Raw genomic sequence first — 23,127 nt, forward strand, 5'->3', positions numbered from 1 at the left:
TTTTATAGTATTGTATTAAATTTAAGGATTAGTTGTTATTTTTACCCAAAATCTAACAGTATGAAAAATAGTCATGGAATATAGATATTATCATGTGCTAAAAAGTTAGCATAGGATTCCAAGTCAAATTCAAGAGTCCAAAGTGCTTCTAATTTCTGCTTCATTTGGACAGGGTACTTGAAGGTTTCTTTGATTTTCCCTTAAAGAAAATTATTAAATTCACATACTACCCTTAACTTCACTTCAGCTTCATTATACTTTTTTTAAATGTCTTCCCTTTAGATTTGAAAACAGATTTCATATTATTAGCATGTGCATCTTGGGTTAGTTCTTTGTAGCTATCCTAGGGGTGGCGATGAGAGGTGAAGAACATTTCAATGAAGAAAGTTGTTTCAGGGCGCCTCGGTGGCTCAGTTGGTTAAGAGTCCGACTCTGATTTCAGCTCAGGTCATGATCTCATGATTCGTGAGTTCAAGTCCCACGTTGGGCTCTCTGCTGTCAGTATAGAACCTGTTGGGATCCTCTGTCCCCCTCTGTCTCTGCCCCTCCCCTGCTTGCACACGCTCACTCTCTCTCCCTCTCAAAAATGAATAAACATTAAATGATTTTTTTTAATTTTTAAAAAATTGTTTCTCCCCTGTGTGGAACATACAGACTTGATTATGGCTTTGGATCTCTTTGTTTCCAAGTGTGTTCCTACTTTTACTTTTTTGTTTGAAAGCTCCTGGTTATCAGAGAAACATACCAGCACAGAGATTATTGGTAACTCTAGCAGCTATGGCAAGAAGAGATGGGATCCCTCAGAGCAAGGAAGAACTTACCAAGAAAGTGTGGAAACAAACTTCTTTTAACAAATTTCAAGAAAAAAAAAAAAAGGAAGCATTTTAATGTTTTATGTGGTTTGAATATAGTACTCAGGTTACTTTAGCCTCTCATTTGGGCAAGTATCAGCTACCAGAATACCAGCTACCATTTGTGCCTTTGGATCAACAACTTGATCCACCAGATACTAAAAGAGGAAAGGCTGTGTTTCAGTGTGGAAGCAAACCTTTCTTAATTCAGTCAGTTTCTGAACATTGAGGTAGACGTCTTTGTTCAGTATTGGCTACTGGCTTGTTATTTTGAAGCCTGTAGCAAGTGATGTTCCTTTAGCCAGAGTATGTATTCCTTTGCAAATATTTGAAAAAGACTGGATGTCCTTCACAGAAACAGCATTTTATTCCCCTAATGAAAGTCAGCTTGTAAGATTATTAAGCTTGGTGATTAATTTTTTTAGCCTTTACTGTCTTTGGTGCTCTTCCCTTAATTTTTAAAATTGTTAATGACAGATACTCCAAGGAATGCTTGTAATTCTTTTTTTTTTTTTTAACGTTTATTTATTTTTGAGACAGAAAGAGACAGAGCATGAACGGGGGAGGGTCAGAGAGAGGGAGACACAGAATCTGAAACAGGCTCCAGGCTCTGAGCTGTCAGCACAGAGCCCGACGCGGGGCTCGAACTCACGGACCGTGAGATCATGACCTGAGCCGAAGTCGGCCGCCTAACCAACTGAGCCACCCAGGCGCCCCGGAATGCTTATAATTCTGATTTGATTATTGCTTGCCATCTTATTCCACACAGAAAGAGTGTGTGGATTAAACACTAAGGCAGCTCCAAAATCACTTTATTAACTGAGGCAGAGCATCATTATTACTTCAAGAAAAGCAAATTGAAAAAAAAAACACCCTAAAAGTACAAAGTTATTTATAGTTTTTATGTAACATTGGACATTTAGTAATGCATCTTAATGGGTTTTCTACAGTGACTTTCCACTCATTTTGTGATTTGATTGGAACATTAAAAAGCTTTGACTACCTCTGACAGTTTTTGACAGCTGGCACTTCCAGAAGGGCTTATTATGTTTTTCCTTCAGGACTAATACTCTAGCTGGCTAATTGATGAGAGTACTTAATCGTTTTGGAAAATAATCTGTCTTCCACATGATGGCCCAAATAAAGGAGAAAAATGTAGCCTGTGAAATCTGCTTTTGCGTTCATGGATTTGCTCCTCCTAAGACTCGGTGCTGCCAGCTGCTGCGTGAAACTGACTCGCTAAACTGTAAATTCCAAAAGGCCACCGCTTATCTTGCTTTCTGTATTAGTTCAGGAAATAATCCAACTTTAAAGGTTGTCCTTTAAGAACCATCTTATAATAGGATAATGTCTTTTCTGTTATAAGTCTATTAACTGAATACAAGATCATGTCTTTTTCAGGTCCAGGGAGTGTACCAGAATGGTCTGAGAGCATTGTTCAAAGGCTTGTGGAACTCAAACCGGATCTTAAGAAATTACAAAATGCTTCACTTTCCTCTTTAGATTAATACTTTCTATCATTTTGCTTTATTTATTTCCATGGGCAGCAATAATAAAAGAAGCCATTTCATTAAACTATCAAATCCAAATGTATTATTCTGCCTTATTAGTTTATATAACATATATAAATTTTCTGGAAGATTTTAAGCTCTGGTCATTTTCCAAGTATGATTATTCCTTAAGGTTTTAGGCTAACATGATGCAGAGCACTTTTGGTAATTGGAGTAAAATAAAAGCCCAAATATGTTGCTCCAACTAAAAATGTATAAATTTGCTGAATTTTCCTGAATTGAATCTGAAAACACACAGTAATGGATAACTTGCCAAAGCTGCCTTTACAAAGGCAAAATCAAGTTTGGGTTGAAAATGACTTCGTATGGAGATGTGTGTCTTCTAGAAACCTCTGTGTCATATGCAGGCATTTTCCCTAAATTAGTGACTAATGAGCATGAATCAAAGACTTGTTTCTACAAATGGTTCTAGGCGCTTACATCATTCCCCTTGTTTGGCACAAAGGAGTGTTTAGCCCTAGGGAGTGGGTAAGTAAGCAGCCTGATGATTAACTTTCATTAAACTTGGTTATTTCAATAACTTATCCATTGTCGTAGTGAAGGTAAGATCTAGATTATGTATACAACGAATCCTTCTTTCTTAAACAATCTGTGGCAGCCAGGAGATTTTTTTTAAAGGCACTTTGATTAAATTTGTAATTGTTTCTCCAGCCAGGAGGAGTCACTGGCTTCGCTCCTCCTCCCTTTCCTTTTAATGAGAGCAGCTTAATTAGAGCTGTTTAGTATATGGCAGCCAGGCATGAGGTGAACACTTTGTCTGGGAGGGATAGAGAGGGATCTTTCAAAGTTATCTGTGTATTTTCAATCTTTGACTGTCCCATCTTGAGACAATATTAAGAAGAGAAACTTGGCTATAACAATCATTTAGTCCCATCCCATCCTTGCAAAAGAAATAAAAACCTAAAACACAGAATCCAAACAAGTGTTTTGTGAAAGACTTGGACAAACGTGCTTTCTGCTCCTATGCTCCCTCTTTTGGCAAAAACTGGAAGTACTTTCTCGGCAAACACGGATAATTTCACAATTTCCTCTCTAGAATTGCTGAGCGACTTGAGTAACCAAACTTGGTTTACTGCTATGGAAATTCACTATTCAGAATTCGGGAGGAGATTAAAGATTTCTGCTTTTCAGTGAAAGTAGTAGTTTCCACCTCGGTTCAGAGTGTAACAGCAGGTTCCCTGCAGGGCTGCCGCTTGACCCTGCACGTGGCACACAGCCATAGAACTTTGGAGCTTGAAAAGAACCTCAGAATGAGTCGTGCAATCATTTATTAAACCGGGACCTTCGAGAGCTCTCTCTCAGTACCGCGGCTATTGCAGCAGACCACTTTCCAGCCACAGTAGAGTAACCGCAATGCGGCTCACTCCTCACGAGGGAGCCTGTTTCATTGTTAAAGAGCACCGCCTGATTAGTCTCTTGGTTCTAAAAATGAAGCAAACTCAGATTGGGAAGGAAGTTTTTTTAAAAAACAGCAGTTAGGCAAAGCAAGATTGAACAAATTAACTCCCTGAAGCTTTGGAATCATAATCATGATGATGATGATGATGATGATGATGATGATGATGATGATAGCAGCTAACACATTCTTGGACCCTCAGTATATACCAGATACTGTCTAAATGCTTTATGTGTATGAACGAATGTAACTCTCACAGCAACCCTAGGAGGTAAGTATTATCACCCCCATTCAATAGATGAGGAAACTGAGGTACAGAGAAACTTCCACAGTATATCACACCACTAATACCTGTGGCAGAGCCAGGGCCCAAAACCTGTGCTCTTCACTATTGCGGTGTAGGTACTACAGTGTGACCCATGGATATACTGGCTGTGTATGTGCAGACAGGTTGATGTCCATTTAATGAACTATAATACATGTGAAATTATAATTTTAAAAAATGTGTTCACTTACTATGTGCCTAAAGGAAAAAAAAAACTTTAGTAAATGTTTAAAAATAAACTCTACCAACCAGATGTGGAAATTCCGCTAAATGAATGTCAAGTAAATGCAAAAAGAAATTTAGACATAGAACAAATGGAAGCTGTATAGGTTATAATTTAAATCTTTCTCTTTCTCTGTGAAAGTGTTAAAATCATATATATCTCTTGCTCCTGGACATATAGATAGACTCCAGTTCTTACTTTATGAACAATGCTGCAACACAACTTAAGAGTTGAAATACAATACAATATTAAACAAAACCACAAAATTTCTTTAATTTGGTCAAATCCAAAATCCACTGAATAGTTTTACAGACATTTCTTGCCTCCCTCTATGAAAATGCCAAAGCTAAATCAAAGAAATTAGCAAGATATTACTTTCTTAATTGGAGAATGAAATTGTAAATTCATTCATTCATTTTTTTATATACAAATATTTATTGTCTTCTGGGTGCCTGACATTGTGCTAAGTACTAAAATATAAAGTGAGGGGCGCCTGGGTGGCGCAGTCGGTTAAGCGTCCGACGTCAGCCAGGTCACGATCTCGCGGTCCGTGAGTTCGAGCCCCGCATCAGGCTCTGGGCTGATGGCTCAGAGCCTGGAGCCTGTTTCCGATTCTGTGTCTCCCTCTCTCTCTGCCCCTCCCCCGTTCATGCTCTGTCTCTCTCTGTCCCAAAAATAAATAAACGTTGAAAAAAAAATTAAAAAAAAATAAAATATAAAGTGAACATGATCTGGTTTTGGCTTTCAGAGAGCTCACAGTCTAGAAGATTCTAATACTTTGTAGCAAAAATTAAAAAGTTCTTTTATATGTAAAAAAATCAAGGAGCTCAGAGGAAGAAGCGATTAATTCTGACATGGGGGACTGAGGTAGGACTTGTGCTGGGTTTGTAAGGAGGAGTTAAGATTTTGATAGCCATGGGAAAGGAGGAAGATGTAAAGGCATTTAAGAAAATGGCATGCTCAGGAAGTGACAAGAAGTCTAGTATGGCTCGTAAAGTTACCCATTAGGGAGAGAAAGGAGCTTCTGTCACGTGCCAAGCCCTTGTGCTCTGTAATTTGTGTGCTGGGCACCCAGCTAAACTCTGTGAAAAGGTACAATAAATGTGTCAGACACGGCCCTGTCATTAACAGGACTACGATACATTAATTTTTTTAAAGGACTACAATACGTTAGACAGCAGCAAACATACTGAAACCTAATAAACAAGTGCTGAATTCTGTGTTGCTATCGAAGTTCAAACAAAATGGAGATCTAGAGAAATCAAAGAGGAATCAAGGAGGTCTGATCAAGGAGGGAGGAATGATCAGAGCCTGGAAAGATAAGGATTTGGACAGGTGAATGGGAGAGCATGAGAGGGCAGCAGGGATGAAACCAGCAGGTGCTCATTGGCCCTTTGCTGCATCCAGCTTTGTATCAAGCATATGAAGCGAGAAAAGGCGTGTCCTCTCCTTCCAGGGAACTTGAAGTCTAGTTACCAAGATGGAAAATGGAAAAACGTAACCAATGGTTGAAGTAGTTTACAGCACTGGATTATCCAGTGGGCAAACTGATACACTCTGAACTTTCTGAAAGTGTTTGATATTTCAGAGATCAAAGAAGTTTTCATTAGGAAAATCAGAGCTATTAGACTTCCTTACACTCTTCTCAGGGTTTAGGGTCTCAAAGTTTTGATTCAGCTTTTTGGAAGGGGATCAAGAGTTAACAGACCTAGGACGTTCAAAGGAAAAAACACTTTGGGCTGGAACAATTTGGGCAGGCTGGAGAGGGACATGCAGATACAAGTTAACTCTTCTGGCCACAAGGGCAGAATGTGACTCAGGGAGGAAGCAAGAGCTTGTGGGGAAGAGGAAGCCCTGAGAAAGGAATGCCCTGAAGTACTAGCCAGACAAGGCTGGAGGGAATCAGGAACAAGTTAGAGGTGGAGAAGCAGTTGGAAACCAAACTGCTGAAGGTTTTGAGTTCGTGCAATTCCAAGTTCTGTCCATCGGTGTATGCTAATCGGGAGTTGTTAATATCCCTGCTTCCCTTATCATGATTTCATGATTATCATGGGTAACATGATTTTTTTTTTTTTTATGACAAAGGAGAGGCAATAAGCCAGTTATTTATTGCTTTGCATTTAGGGAGATATTTTCTACACTAACTCAAAGATTCAGCATGTTATTCTTTGATTCAGGTTACAACTCTATGTCATTTCTATCATCACTTTTTTGTTCCATGTAACATTTTCAGATGTGTGAAACAGATTTGATAATTCCAGGGAACTGAGCTTAGAAGCAGTATATGTAAAAGTTACACTTCTGTTGAGAGACATTTTTATAAGTTTATATGATTTTCTATATATTAAAAAATGTGAGAAAAGATTTCAGAGCTGGTGTTTAACTGCACTTGATTTCTTTTTCTTGAGAGTAGGAAAAAGAACTCATTTTTTGTTGTAGTAATTGCCAAGTCACCAAGCAGAGCCTCCATGCTCAAAGAGACCCACTTGCTAGTGACTTTGCAGTGTCAAACAAATGTTCAACTTTTATTCTGACACTTCTTGAAGAATTTGATTGAAACTATATATGTCCAGATAACACTCAGCAAAGTGCCCTTCTTGCATTTGTTTCAAGATATATTTGGAAACAAGAGAGATGACCTTGGATGCAGCTGCTTTTCCAATTTAGGACTTCTCTCTGGGTCTACTGAATAATATTTCCCAGCATTGAAAATTCAAAGGATGGAAAAACATTTTAGTTACTATATGCCATAAGCCCTATGATAGAGGATTTTTCCCCCAGCAATATGTTCTGCCTCTAAAAGAATGATATATTTAGACCACAAACTCTATGCTAGCTTTCTAACCATCTATTTCAAAATACATTCAGGAACACATTTGCTTTTCATCAGAGCGCCTTTTTGTAATCTAAATTGAGCTGCCTTGCTTTTTAAAATATTTTAGCATCTAAGAAATAAAAAATATCAAGCAGTTAACCCTTCGCCTTTGCTTTCTGGCATTCAAAATTTGTTTCAAAGCCAGGGTTCATTGTAACTTGATGTAAGATCTAAAAGAAGACTGGGGAGGCTCTGACGTCCACAGCTAAGGTTATTGCCACCTGTCCAGATGACAATACAAGTCCTACTAGTCTAACCTCAAGCCCGAAAGCCAAGGCTAGCTTCCAGTTGTATCTACATTTAGCCCACGGAGATGGATGGTTTTAACTGTCATTAAAGTGACATTCTTTCAGTTACCATTATGCATATTTTGGAGGTTCAAGCAGTTCCATTTTTAATTTGTTGTCACAGTCACAGGACAAGACTTAGGTAACCTGTTTGATAAAGCAATTTTACCTTTAAGCAAATGAATAACTAAGAATTATAGTCCTATCATTGTCCTACATGGCATATTACCAGAGATAGTAACATTTTCTATTTTCATATGGTTTCCTAAGATGTTATAGTCAATCAGAGCATTTATAGAGATGATTATGTTGTTGGCAACAGTCTCCAGCATACGCAGTACATGAATGCCCAGTAAAATGTGTTAACATGCACACACACACACACACACACACACACGTAGACATAGAAAAACCATTTTATAATACTTCAAAGGATAACTTGTTCTCAAGGATTCCTTGTTGCTTGATTTGGTATCCAATCAGTTATGTCATCTGTTAGCCACAGGGTGAGTGATTTTGAACAGTCAACAGATTTTTAAAACTTACTACTTAAGATACTCTTAAAGATGATCCGTCCATCAGATAACAGACTGATCTTAAATTTTTAATTGTCATAAATTATTGCCCCAGCCTTGCTTTGCAGTTTCCTAATTCAAAAACTGGTGACTTTTATCTTTAATCTGACATTTATTCCTTAGTAAAAACAGATTTTTTTCCATGGGTGTGGCTATCCTGTATACATTTCCATTATTTTATTGATGTTGAACCAAAGTAATTGCTACAGTCACTGCACTGCCCTAATTAAGTAAATAAGAGTTAATAGTACCCAAACTAATAGATTTTATAGGATAAGCAATAAAGTTTTCTCTTACTGCTGCCAGAAACTCCTCCAACTGCACAAAACTTCTGAACTGTGCTTTTTAAAGATATGAAAAAGGAAAATATGATGATACCTACAAAATACTCCCAAGACCTGTAGTGCTCAAAGAAGATTTTAGTGATGGAAAAGTCTCAGAGAAAAGGTAATTTTATTTTAAATATTACAGAGATTAAATGTGAGTTTTGCTGAATGTTTTCATAAAATATCTTTCAAATATATGTTTTCTCATCCTTTGTCTAAAAACATACAAAACTTTGAGCCAAAAAGAATATTCCTGCATGGTTTGTGGTTATTAAGTCTGTCAGTATGTCTTGGGAGCCCTTTTCTCTCTATCCAGTTCCCCTTATATTCTCAGATACTCTTAAGCAAATCAGAACATTATTGATGTTCAGTAAGTATTCATTGCTTAGTATCTCACTGTCAGCCTTCCTAAGACAGGAGAAATTTCTAGCAACTACAAAGTAAATATATTTCCCTAAACGCTTTTTATCTGTGTCTTCCATAGATGGAATTTATATCCAGCTACCTGCAGATTTATATAGAATCTGGTTTACCCAAATATTTGCAGTACCATCACATTAAGTTTCTTTATTTTCTTTTTCTTATCATGCCCAAATATCTTACCTTGATCTTTTTGTTACAAAATACAGATGTGTTTATTTAATGAAGGCGGATCTAGTATGTTTCTGGTTCAAACTCATTTTAACATCGTACCTTTTTTCTGTCCCTGACCCTCTCCAACTTTGTTGGTTCTCATATCTTTTTCTCCTTGTTTATGCATACCATTCCATTACTATTTAAACTCTCTCAGATTGTGGGGCTCCTTGGTGGCTTAGTTGTTTAAGCATCCGTTTCTTGATTTCAGTTCAGGTCATGATGCCATAGCTTCGTGAGTTCGAGCCCCGTGTTGGGCTCGGGGCTGACAGCAAGGAGCTTGCTTGGGATTCTCTCTCTGCCTCTCTGTCTGCTCTTCCCCCACTTGCACTTTTTCTATCTCTCTTAAATAAATGTGAAACTTTCTCTGATTGTGTCTCACACATTCTCTTGCCACTAGTAAGTTCACCTTTGGAGCATCTTCCCAACAACATTTTTTTATTGAGGTAAATTTGGTATATAACATTATATGAGTTTCGGATGTGTACATCTTTGCACACTGATGATTGTACGGCTCTGTGGATATATTAAGAAACATTGTGTGACTACACTAAAAACCACTTTAAATTGGTGAATTTGTGTGGTATGTGAATTATGCCCCAATAAAACTGTTAAAAATGAATATATAGCTCAATGTAACAGAAGTCAAATGATATCAAGCAATATTTGTTTAAAAAAACAAAAATCCCTCACCTACTTCAGTCTTCTCCCTTGTTTGAGGTATTTCCAAAGCTAGCTTTTGGAATATTCTTGCTGACATTTTCATTGTGCACACAAGCGCATATGTGTATTTACAGCCTTTTAAAACTGTGTACAAAGGGGGTTATATTCACCATTCTGCAACTTGCTTTTTTTAAATTTTTTAAATGTTTATTCATTTTTGAGAGAGAGAGACAGAGAGTGCATGAGCAAGGGTGGGGGCGGGGGGGTGGAGAGAGGGAGACACAGAATCTGAAGCAGGTTCCAGGCTCTGAGCTGTCAGCACAGAGCCCGATGCAGAGCTCGAACTCACGAGATGTGAAATCATGACCTGAGCTGAAGTCAGACGCTCAACCGACTGAGTCACCCAGGCGCCCCTGCAATTTGCTTTTTTGCATCAAAGAGTAAATTATAATAATATGTCCATATAGAGTTGTTCTTAACAGTTGCAAGTATCTAATTCTTAAACAATGTTCCACTACATGCATGTAGCACAATTTGATTAACACGCTCCTGATTGAAGATCCCTCTATATGTGTCTTGTACTCTGATGCAAGTATATGTGTCAGGCAAAAAAAAAAAAACAAAAAACAAAAAACCTTAGAAGTAGCATTATTGTATTCAGAGGTATGGGCATTTAAACTTTTGATAGATAGACATTGCCAGATTACTCTCCAAAAAACTGGTGATAATTTGTAATCCCATCAGTTGTGTATGACAGAGCCCAGTTTGCTATTCTGTTGCCTAAACTAGGTATACTGGCTTTATAACATCTTTGTCAGTATGATAAGTTGAAAGAATTAATTTGTATTTTTAGATTTATGAGTGAGGTTGAGTTTTGATGACCTGTTTTGAATTGATTATGTGGTATTTTTTCTAATTGAAAAATCCATAGTGTTAATTGTAGAAATTTTGAGTAATACGGCAGATAATTAAAAACATGTATAACCCCCTACCCAGAGATTAACACCATTTACAATTTTTCTTCTGGCCTCCTTTCTATGAAATTTATCTTTTGATTATTTTTAGCAGATAATGAGGTTGGTAAAGGAGCTAATTTTTGTATTTGAAATACACAGCTAATGGGGCGTCTGAGTGGCTCAGTTTGTTAGGCTTCTGACTCTTGATCTCAGGGTTGTGAGTTTAAGCCCCACGTTACTACTACTTAAAAGAAAATATGCAGTTTACAAAATGAGGTTATAATTCAGCTACTTAGAATATTGCTTTGAGCTCTTTTAATCAAGGTGCTATATAAATATTCAGTGGACTGAACTCTCCTGTGCCAAGCTTTTGGGATCAGCTAGTGGAAAAATCATTAGCATTCTTTCCTTGACACTGTACTGTCACTACCAGGGCTGAAACTGGATGAGATTTCCTGGGAGCCAATGGGTCTCTTAGTAAAGGAGACAGCTCTACGATCCTTTAATGGCATGGAAGATAGAGGAATCCTGTACCTTAAAAGACAAACACACATTTCATATTCTATGTTTATGTGTGTGCCCATATATATAACCATTATTCTCACTCGCACATGCACAAAACAGAAGATGAGATTAGTGAGCCAGGGTAGGAACATGCTGAAAGAGTGCTGGACACCTAGGGAACAGTAAAATGATTAGCACACAGGGTAAGCCATCCAAAGACAAGTCCCATATGGTAATCATGTTTCCTTATCTGATTCTTCCTTTGGACTGGAAGAGCATGGAATGCAGGATTAGTTTCTGTTCACAGTTGTATTTCCCGTGCCTAGTTACGCACACAGGCAACTTTGATCGGTGAATAATGAATGAATGAAAAGTGAATGAATGTGACCTTGAATAAATCACTTAATTTCTTTGGACTTCAGTTTCTTTCTCTGACAACTTCAAAGAATAACTAAAAGGATAAAATAAGGTAATGTATGAAGGTGGTGGATAAGACTGAAAGTCGGCTCCAAGCTGACTGTGTCTCCTCCTTATTTTTACGGAGCTAGATGTAGTTGCCATTCAGGCCCTAGTGAGGAGGCCCTACTGTATACAGCAACTGTCTGCACATCATCTTCCTGGTTAACCAGAGAGTAAAGTAAATACAATGCAGCTTTATAATTAGAAGTAATTGCCAGTGACCTGGAGGCTTTGCCATCTTAACCACTGCCTCATTCTCAGTATTCAAGGGTATCTTATGGGGCACCCGGGTGGCTCAATAGGTTAAGCAACCAACTTCAGCTCAGGTCATCGTCTCACAGTTTGTGGGTTCCAGCTCTGCATTGAGCTCTGTGCTGACAGTTCAGAGCCTGGAGCCTGCTTCGAATTCTGTGTCTCCCTCTCTCTCTCTGCTCTCCCCTGCTCATGCTCTGTGTCTCAAAAATAAATAAACGTTAAAAAAAAAATTTTTTTAAAAGGCATCATATAAGTCTAACACTGAAGTCCCATCAGGCTTAGGGTAAAGTTATAGAAAATGGATGTTACTGTGCCTTTAACATGCTTAGAAATGCATCTAGTGATTATGTTTAAAAGCAGAGATGATAACTCAGGAAGGCACATGGTATATGTTTAGAATAGTAGCTATTCTCAGAGTTGACCTATTGTACATGATTGCAAATGAACGCCTGTCCTTTTTAGTTTATCTTGTATCAAATTGTCAGAGACCCATTCCAAGTAACGATTACATTTTGGAGTAGTGTAAAGAAAAAAAAAAAAACCTCTATGAAAGATTTTGTGATTTACTCAAGAAATATTCTATGACCTTTTAAGTTGGTTGAAAGAGAAAGCTGGTATGATGTAAAACCAGTTAAAATAAGAATAAGCTTGGAAATATTAAATAGCATCAACTCCTAGCCCTTAGGGAAGATAACTAATGGCCCAGGCCCTAAAATTACAATTTTTTAGAATTTTTCATAAAAGCTTGATATAAGTAGAAACATTTCTCAGGCCAGTACACCCTAATGAAATGCCATAAAAATAACAGACTAGCACATAAAATTTTTTTCTATTTGTAACCAACAGCATTGCATAATCAGGCAGGAACCAGGAAGTAAAAATAATCACAAAATTAAACAAAGTGATCTGTTTTCGTTACTCCAGCAGGAGTAAAAAGTAAAGATAAATACAGCCAGCAAGTTCCTTTATCAAATTTGAAAATTCTTTCCTTGTCAGTCATTCCTTAATAGCAGAATAAAAATGAAATTTTTACTAAGGCTTTTAACTCAACACTATCTTTTAAAAAATCTTTTTTAACTGTGGTAAAAAAAAAAAACACATACTCTAAAATTTACCATTTTTAACCATCTTTAAGTGTTCAATAGTGTTACCTATATTCACATTGGTACTGTAGACCAGCAGAATGTTTTCATGTTGCAAAACTGAAAACATTATAAGCAACTCTACCTATTAAGCAACTCTCCATTCCCCTTCTCCCTGGCAACTACGATTCCACCTTCTGTCTCTGAGTTTGACTGCTCCAGTACCTCATATAAGTGGAATTCTACAGATTTATCTTCTTGTGACTGGCTTATTTCACTGATCCTGAAGTCCTCAAGGTTCACCCATACTGTATCACGTGACAGGATTTCCTTCAAGACTGAACTCCGTCCTTTTTAATATCATTTTTGTGGTACAGTCTATTCTACCCTTAAACATCTTTTAATGCTCCAGACCATAACCAAATACAGAATGATGAGAAGCAGGTCGGAATGCACATTTGACCTTCCGAATTCTCCTGTCAAGAAATCAAAAGAGGTTATAAAGTGATTAAACACTGTAGGACTTCCCCAGTGTGAGAAAAACGATTTGATGCTAAGTTAGCAATCAAGACTCTGAAGACCTTTTGCAAGCCACTTGTATTGAAGGTTTTTATTTGTTTTGTTGTTCTAGAAATGCATTTGACCTAGTACAACTTTTTTTTTTTTTGAAGTATCTGCAAATATATCTCTGCTGCTGGGTTATTTTTTTTTTTCCTTCAAGCCTGCAGACATTCTTTCCAACTTCTTCAGATTGAGTTAGCTGTGTTCATGTTTGAGAATAACCCTCCTCCCCTATTCTGTCATAGCAACAGTGTGTTAAGAGAATGCAGTTGGGAACTGGAGATATTGTTAGGTCACAGAACCAAACAGGATTGAGTGTTAAAAAGAAGCAGAGCTCATTCAATTTCAGTCTTCCTACCTTATTTTTTTTTTTAGAAGATGTTTGTTTATTTTTGAGAGAGAGAGAGAGAGAGAGAGAGAGAGCAGGTGTAAGCAGAGGAGGGGCAGAGAAAGAGGGAGAGAGAGAATCCCAAGCAGGCTCTGCGCTGTCAGCACAAGAGCCCTACTTGGGGCTCGAACTCACAAACCGTGAGATCATGACCTGAGCCAAAATCAAGAGTCAGATGCCTAACCGACTGAGACACCCAGGTGACCCCCTACCTTAATTTTTAACAGCTTTGTTGAGCTATGATTCACATATCATATGCTTCACTCATTTAAAAATTCAGTGGTTTTTAGTATATTCCCAGAGTTCACAACCATCACTACATTCCCTTTGAGAACATTTTGCCACCCCCATAGGAAACCCTGTGCCCATTAGCTGTCACTCCCCATTTCCCCCAGATCCCCCAGCCCTAGGCAATCACTAATCTGCACTCTATAGATTTGTCTATTCTGAAATTTCATATAAATGGAACCATACGATATGTGGCCTGGCTTCTTAGCATGTTTTCAAGGTCATCCATGTTATAGGATGTATCACTTATCCCTTTTTTTTTAAATTGTGGGAAAATAAAATTGACCATCTTAACCATTTTTAAGTATACATTTAAGTATTTTAAGTACATTCACATTGTTGTGCAACCAATCTCCAGAAATCTTCATCTTGCAAAACTAAACTCTATTTCCATCAACAGTTTCCTGTTCTCCCTTTTTCTCAACCTCTGGTAACCATTATTCTACTTGGTCTCTATGAATTTGATTCAGGTACCTTATATAAGTGGAATTATACAGTATTTGTCCTTTTGTGACTGGTTTGTTTCATTTACCACAATATCCTCAAGAACTTTGTCATTCATGTTGTAGCATGTGTCAGAATTTCCTTCCTGCTTCGTTCCTTTTTATGACTGAGTAATATTTCATTGTGTGGATATACTTAATACATTTTGTTTATCCATTCATTAGTTGATGAGAGTTTGGGTTATTTCCACTTTTTGGTTACTATGAATAATGCTACTATGAACATGCATATGCAAGTTTTTGTATAGACATGTTTTCAGCTCTCTGGGACACCTACCTTGGAGTAGAATTGCTGAGTCATATGGCAGCCCTATGTTTAACTTTTTGTGGAGCTGAGCAACTTTTTCACATCAACTGCATCATTTTACAGCAGCAAACTAGAGAGGTTCCAGTTTCTCCACATCCTCACCAAGGATGTTGGAGAAAAGAATGTTGTTATTGCCCACCCTTTTCATCATAGCCAAACTAGTAAGTGTGATGTAGTATCTCATGGTGGTTTTGTTTGCTTTTGCCTGGTGGCTAGTTTTACATGAGTTTATTGGCCATTTGCATATCTTCTTTAGATAAATGACTCTTCAGATCCTTTGTCCATTTTTTTTTTTTTTTTAATTTTTTTTCCACGTTTTTATTTATTTTTGGGACAGAGAGAGACAGAGCATGAACGGGGGAGGGGCAGAGAGAGAGGGAGACACAGAATCGGAAGCAGGCTCCAGGCTCTGAGCCATCAGCCCAGAGCCTGACGCGGGGCTCGAACTCACGGACCGCGAGATCGTGACCTGGCTGAAGTCGGACGCTCAACCGACTGCGCCACCCAGGCGCCCCCCTTTGTCCATTTTTTAATCATCTTGTTATTGTTGATTATTCATGAATCCTGACTACGAGTCCCTTGTCAGACAAATGACTTACAAATATCTTCTCCTATTTTGTAGGTTGCCTTTTTCACTTTCTTGATGGTGTCCTCTGAAGGTTTTTAATTTCAATGAAGTCCAATTATCTGTTTCTTCTTTTGACACTTGTGTTTTTCGTGTTGTATCTAAGAAGGTTTTGCCTTCTTAGGCACAAAGATTGGGATACCTGACTGACTCACTTGGAAGAGTATATGACTCTTGATCTCAGGGTTGTGAGTTTAAGTTCCACATTGGGTATAGAGATTAGTAAGGAAACAAACTTAAAAAAAAAAAAAAAAGCACAAAGATTTACTCCTGTTTTCTTCTAAGAATTTTTAGTAGTTTTTGCTCTTCTATTTAAATCTATGATTCATTTTTGGTTAAGTTTTGTATATGCTGTAAGAATGAGATCCATCTTCAGTATTCTACATGTGTGTATCCATTTGTCCCAGCACCATTTGTTGAAAGATTATTTGTTCCCCCTTCCCCTCCATTCAATTGTCTAGGTACCCTTGTTGCAAATCAATTGACCATAAACCATAACAGTTTATTTCTGAATTTTCAATTCTATTCCATTGATCTATCTTCTAACTTTGTTTTTCCTTTTTAAGATTGTTTCAGCCATAATCAAAATAATCAAAAGATGATTTTCAGATTTTTTATCGTGTACTGAGTTGAGAGAGGGAGATTTAGGTTCTGCTTTGTCTGTATGAAGTTGGAGGTGCCTACTGGACACACAAGGGGAACTGTCCAGTAGGAACTATATTTAGGAGTCTGGTGTTCCAAGGAGAGAACAGAGCTGGGGATAAAGATAATCAAGATGTGAGAATCAAGAACACGTAGGTCCTATCACCCTTCCCATCTATTGCTCCGTCCCTCTGTGCTCTCTTGGGTTCCCCCCCAACAGTCTTTCTCAAGTTATTTCTTCACAGTTTCCTAGGTGCTCCAGACCAGAGAGATTTCCCCATTATGGAACTGACTTTCCATTATGGAACTGACTTCACCAAGGTTGAAAAACCATTACCCCCCAACCTTTCAATTCTTCCTTTTTGTTTAGATATTAAGTACGCAGTCATCCAGGGAAACCAGAAGGGATGAGTAGGTTTAGGAGAGGGGATCTTTGGAAACAGGCATTTATAAAGCTGGTTCAGATTTGGATTGGCCCTGAAATCATTGCTAAGTGGTAGGGATGGTGGAGCCTGAAAAGAGAGTGAAGCGGGGAGTCACTATGGTACCCAGGAGCGTTTACTACTACTACTCCACCATGGCATTTCTAGCTCAGCTCAAAAGGACTTTTGGTATCTTTCAGGGAGCTACTATAGTTTAAGAGAGAAAGATGTCACAAAGGAAGGCCAGAAAAGGCCTTCCCAGGGAAATCAACTCCTTGCTGTGATCATCACTTTAGAGTCTGATTAAACATTTTGCAGATGGTGGTGATGGGTGCACAACACTGCGAATGTACTTAATGCCACTGAACTTACACTTAAAAATGGTTAAAATGGTGAATTTTATGCTGTGCATATTTTACCACTATTAAAAAAAAATGTTTTGCAGGTCTAGAAACCAGATCCCAGGGCCTGGAATGTTTCTGTCCGGTCCCTAAGATGCATCTTTTCCTGTTACCAAAAGGTCTGAGACACCCAGTTGGTAATCAGAAGCTCTTACAGGGAGCCTGGAAAGTAGCTGCAGACTCTTACGGCATTTTTACTTCCAAGTATGTAAGTACAGCTCTGTGGTGGCTGGGAAACCGACCAGAAGACTGTGTCCGTGTCCTTGCCTGTGTAATGCTATACAAATACTGTCACATTTGTGTCATGGAGGGGGTCTCCTTTGGTCAATACCCTGTGGGCGATCCCTCTGTTTGTTGTTACACAGGATGGAGTCTAAGTAGACAGTAAATGAGAAGGTGAAGTTTCCTTGGATTGTCCATGGTGGGGAGGCCCCAGGTACAGGGAGACTGAAGGATGAGTAGAAGCTAGCCCATAACTGCAAGTTCACGGTTGCCCCCAGCAACACTTCTTATGACGTGTCTGCCTTTAAGTGGCCGACCTTAGTAATTTTGGATTCTCAGTAGTTTTCTTCTCAGAAGTTGACCTTATAAAGAGCCTCTGGAGTTATCTCCTACCTGATCCTTCACCCCGGGCCCCCATCTTCCCTTCCCATTTCTCCTTCACCAGTAAAACCCATTCCTTCATCCTGCCCTGCCTGTGCGTGTACATCTCTATCACGAGGGAAGGGGAGTTGGGGGACATTGGTTATTTTTAGTTTAGGACTAGTATAAGGTTGAGACATGGTCAACCAATCCCAGACCTGAGCCCACTGATGTCTCAGATTTTAAGAAGCACCAACCAGTCTTTCCAAGTGCCATGTTCCACCAACCCTTTCTTTCACTTGTCTTGACATTGTTAGAGCCCCCACGGTGTGGTTTTATCGCCTGCCTCCATTCAGATTTTTTTTTTCCCAGATGTGGAACGCTTCACAAATTTACATGTCATTCTTGTACAGGAACCATGCTAATCTTCTCTTTATTGTTCCAATTTTAGTCTGTGCACTGCCACATCAAGCACCTTCCTTTCAGATTCTGAGGGTCATTTGACTTTGTCTCTGGCAGCTGCCATTTTCTGCCTCCTACCTGACATGGCACCCTGTGTCATGTGAACCCTTACACATGGTGGCTCTGCCCAGTCTGGGCCCATAGGGAGGGCGTCTAGCAAGATCAGCTTAATTTCTACGTCCACTTTTACAGGACAACCTCATTCAGTGTCCATTACACTTTTTGTGTATTTTGGGGAAAGCGGAAACCGAGGAGGGGCTGAGAGAGGGGGAAAGAGGATCCGAACCGGCTCTGTACTGACCAACTGACAGCAGTGAACTCGATATGGAGCTCAAACTCATGAACCATGAGATCATGACCTGAGCCGAAGTCAGATGCTCAACCAACTAAGCCACCCAGGTGCCCCCATTACACTTTTAAAATGCTTAAACCAAATCACTCCAGTCTCTTTTCTTGATATCTTTTCTTCATACCTTTTCTTTATACCTTTTCTTTATACCTTTATACCTTGGCCTTTACACTGAGCTGTGGGCTTCCACACTTCTGGCCCTAAAGCCTCAGCAGCTGTTTGGTGTAAGCCAGCTCAGTGCCCTTGCAGTGAGTTTGGGGAATCTATTAGCTTTGTCCCTAAAGTTAGACTCCACAATGTCTCAGAAGAATGGTAGAGGGAGACAGAAGACGAGGGGTGGTCAAGAGAGAAGCTAGGAAAAGATTTGTACTGATGCTAGAAAAAAATGAAAGCTCTTCATGGGTTTACTTATGCAAGATGCAACGTAAAGTGCAAACACCTTGACCCGGCAGTTGTTCCGCACCCCTGACCACCTTCCAAGTTCACACACACACACACACACACACACACACACACACACACACTCACCAGACACACTTAGCAATTCAAAGCTCTGGTCTGGAAAATCTTGCCCCTGGGGTGTCAGTTAGTCCCCTAGTGATGACAGGTTTAATGGTTCCGTATCTCTGCATTCCACAAGGACCACCTACCCAGAGGCCACACCCTCCTGACCTGGTTAGGCAGGGCTGGGGACTCCACACGGATCATGAGAGCAGTATGGATCGAGGGTCCAGGGGTCTGTGCTCTGGTTTGGGTGAATCGCTCTGGGTTGCTGTGTGACTATATCTATGTTGCTTGCCTTCTCTGTAATTCAGGGTCCGCGGGTATAAAATGGGACTGATGGTTCTTGTCTCATAGAAATATCATGAGAAAGTAAACTATGGTCTTTGAGAGTTTATGCCTCTAAGTAGTCAAGGAATCAGGGAAGTCCTGTGTTTTCTCTTTTTTGGATATTGAGGGGAGGTTTCCTGGGCTCTCTTATGCAAGCCCTCAGAAGACATTTAATCAGAGAGTAAGGCTGAAATTTTTTAAAAAGCAAACCTCACAAAAGAAGAGCCTTGGGGCACCTAGGTGGCTCAGTCAGTTGAGCTTCTAGATCTTGGTTTCAGCTCAGGTCATGATCTCACAGTTCATGGATTCAAGGCCCGCATTGGGCTCCACACTGACATTGCAGAGCCTGGTTGGGATTCTCTCTCTCCCTTTCTCTCAAAAGAAATAAACAAACTTAGAAGGAGGAGGAGGAGGAGGAGAAGGAGGAGGAGGAGAGGCGGTGGCGGCAGGAGGAGGAGGAGGAGGAGGAAGAAGAAGAAGAAAAGAAGGAGGAGGACGACGAGGAGGAGGAGAATAAGGAGAAGGAGAAAAGGAGAAGGAGAAGAAAAAGAGCCTTGAAGTATCTTAAGTGTTTCCTTCCAGACAAAAGACCAGGAGATTCTTTGGCAAGTTTCTAGCCAGCGACCTGGAATAGGGGATAGAGATGCTTTATTTTTCTTTCTTCCAGTTTCCCTTTCTGGTCTGATATCTCTTTGAATGACACTCGTTGGGGTAGGGCCACAGGTTGTGGTAGAAAACAATGTCCCAGCTGCTCAGGTCTTTCTATGGGGTAATACTTGATCAGCCTACCTTGTGGGGGGTGGGGGTGGGGGGGGGAAGAAACAGACTTTTTATTGATTTATGTTTATTTGATTGTTCGTTCAATCAGCCCAGCTGATTGAGTGCCCTCTGATGGTCTGGTCACCCGTGGTAAAGTGCATCTGGAGGAAGACACTATGGTCTGCCAGTTACCAGCCTGCAGTCCTACAGCCCTGTGCCCAAGAACCAACCATAGCTTCTCGTCCTGGTGAAAGATCCTTGGGTTCTTGGTTGCTGTCTCAGCCTCCTATTGTTGCTGTAACAAATAACCACAAACCTAAAACAACAGAAATGTGTTCTCTTATATTTCTGGAGGTCAGAAGTCTTATGAGCCTAAAAATCAAGGTGTCATCAAGGCTCTGTTCCTTCTGGAGGCTCCAGGGGAGAATCCAACTTGGTGCCTGGCTTCTGAGGCCACCACGCTCCTTGGCTCGCGGCCCCTTCTCTGTCTTCCAGGCAAGCCATTCCAGCCTCTGTCACACTTCCCTCTAGCTGACCCTCCTGCCTACTTGTGCCAAGGGCCCTTGTGATTAAGTTGGGCCCCACCCTCTCCTTTCCTGGGTTTCTTGGGACCTCAGGGCTGGGTAGGAGCCAATGGGGGAGTACACTGATTAGAGCCTTTGGAACTTTCCTCAAGACAGGAGGCAGTTGGACATTACAAGCCTATTGAGCCCCCTCCCTGCCATGGTCTCCATTGATGACCATGGAAAGAACTAAGAGTCGGGGAGTAAAAAGAAGAGGGACCCCATGTGTCTGGAAGAAACTGGATGAAGAAGGCTGAAAGCAGTCAAAGGGGTTGACGCCACTTAAGCGCGGTCTGGTCAACAACATCCTCATTCACCCGGATTTTGGAATCACTTCACCAGAGCACGACCTCAGGTTTCCAGCCCTTAAGGCCTTTATTTTCGGTTTGGGGTATTTTCTATTGTTTGAAGGTTGCCTTGCAACCCATTTGCCTGGAGGGTTTAAACAATATAGAGTTTCTTTGCTGAGCAGCAACAGTAGCCAAGAGAGACCGAATATAAACTTTTAAGTCTATTTTCTCAGAGTTCGTACATCAGCAATGGCTTTAAACAGAAGAACTCGCGCCCCCTGGCTTGCCTTTCCCTGGGGGAGGGGGAAAGGGTGGCTGGTGGAGAACATTTTGTGTTCTCTTATCTTTCCTACTGGTGGAAGGGGACAAGCACCAGAATAGGAAAACAAATATCTGGCTATTAATACACCCTAAGTCCTCTAGCACATGGATTGGATTTGTTTATTTGTGAAAGAGAAGGATGCTTCTCTCTGACCGCAGGCTCCCCTGCCAGCTGGAAGGGAATGCCAGGCACAGTGCCCTCCATAAGGTGAAGGGGATAGGGGACCTGCACTGAGAACTTCCCACTTAAAAGAGAAAACCCTCAGACTTTTCTCAAGAGAAGTTGCTTTTCTGGCTCGACCTGCCTCAAGCCCCAGCAGCGTCATTCAGGGGGAAATTAAGAAAGAAAGGGGGGGAAAAAAAGGAGGGTTTACCACCAAAGGGCCATGGAGTTGCCCCACCCCACCCCCCACCAGACAGACATGTGCGCGCCACCCTCCTTGTGCCCAACCTGCGGAGCCAGAGGTCTGGAGAACCCTGCCAGAAGAAAGGACATACGGGTTCCTCGGGTGGACCACTTTACTGGCAGTGAGCAGAGCAGAAACAGGAGTGTTTCCCTCTCAGAGGACAGGCCCTTAAAGCGGAAGGCAGGCCCCTGAGCTCAGATCTTGGGCTCCTGTCCTCCAATATGCTCCCTTGGGCCTCTTAGTGGTCTGAAGAAAGCAGTGTCCCATAGTAGACAGAGCTTTCTGGAGGGGCAGGTGGTTAATTAATTATAAGCCTGCTAGCTGGGAAAAAAGCCAGAAGAGGGAAGAGCTTTCTCCCAGGAACAGAAGCACGTACACGCCTATGAGCCCCATACCTGCCATGTCTTGAGCAAGTTTCAGACTGCCCTTTGACCGCCTGAAGAGGTCTCTGCTTGCCACCCACCAGGGTCAGGCCTTCTCAGGTTCCCGGGAACATTTTGATGAGCCAGGAGTCCCAGGCACACACAGAGAAGAGGAGGCCAGTACTGGCGGGGGCCTGTCCTCTCCAAGAGCAAACAGGGACAAAGGTCGGTGTACTTACGGCTGCCTCTCCCAGCCTGCCTGCCTCCCTGCCAGGCCAGATGCCCCAGGTTGTCCCAGCCTTGCTACACGATTGCAGGAATCTGTCATCTCTGAGCCTGCTGGGTCACCCATTACCCCAGATCCAATTCCCAGGCAGGGGAGGTTAGGACACCTGAGCAGAAGGCAAAGGCTTTGGCAACTCAAGAGCTTTCAAACAGAAATGCTGTCGTGTCTTTACCTGTTCGGTTGGGAGCCAGACGTGTTCCACGTTATGATGCCATCATGGAAATATGTACGAAAGGAAGAATTTGTAAGCTAGCTCTCCTGCCTGTCTGGAAAAGGGGGCCCTCTGAGTGAACCACAGCTCTTCAGACACTCAGAATTTGCACAAACTTTCTTTGTGATGATTTCTTATACCATCTTCCACTGCTATCCCCAGAGCGTTTGACTTTGTCTGTGCCCCAGCGGGTCTAGGTGTCTGTTGGGCTACTCAGTGAGAATTTAAACAACTTGGAGGCCACTGAGGTTGCCAAGCATACACCCGTCTGGCACAGATTTGGCGTGAGAGCAAACAGGAGAAAGAAGCTTGGTGTTTTGTAAAATCACTGAGGCTCTGGCCCACTGCCCTTCTTGTTTGGGATTAGAATTAGAAGTGGTGTTTGTTTGGGGCGCCTGGGTGGCTCAGTCAGTTGGGTGTCCAGCTTCGGCTCAGGTCTGTGAGTTCGAGCTCTGCATTGGGCTCTGTGCTGTCAGTTCAGAGCCTGGATCCTGCTTCGGATTCTTTGTCTCCCTCTATCTCTGCCTCTACCCCACTCACGCTCTGTCTCTATCAAAAAATGAATAAACGTTAAAAAAAAAAAAAG

General features: G+C 40.8%; 1 protein-coding gene and 1 non-coding gene across 10 annotated transcripts in view; one reads left to right on the top strand and one right to left on the bottom strand.

The window, feature by feature from the left end:
- Window positions 1–17,524, top strand: part of IFT81 (intraflagellar transport 81) — a 217,634-nt gene extending 200,110 nt beyond the window's left edge. For 6 of the 9 annotated variants that reach the window (XM_086681634.1, XM_086681641.1, XM_086681635.1 and 3 more), the window contains one exon: window positions 2,253–3,335. In XM_086681634.1, coding sequence (XP_086537760.1) covers window positions 2,253–2,354 — 102 coding nt within the window. In that variant the 3' untranslated portion in view covers window positions 2,355–3,335. Of the gene's footprint in view, window positions 1–1,912; window positions 1,934–2,252; window positions 3,336–8,409; window positions 8,551–17,162 lie in introns of those variants that run through there. The other 3 variants (XR_015242216.1, XR_015242218.1, XM_086681640.1) reach the window with 3 other exon arrangements.
- A 544-nt stretch (window positions 17,525–18,068) lies between these two features.
- Window positions 18,069–18,175, bottom strand: LOC112870535 (U6 spliceosomal RNA). Its single transcript, XR_003224490.1, has one exon. It is a non-coding gene; the product is annotated as a U6 spliceosomal RNA (small nuclear RNA).
- Between the last annotated feature and the right edge of the window lie 4,952 nt (window positions 18,176–23,127).

This window comes from Puma concolor, chromosome D3 (genome assembly GCF_028749965.1).
Source record: "Puma concolor isolate L17-30 chromosome D3, mPumCon1.1.hap2, whole genome shotgun sequence".
Classification (NCBI taxonomy): Eukaryota; Metazoa; Chordata; class Mammalia; order Carnivora; family Felidae; genus Puma; species Puma concolor.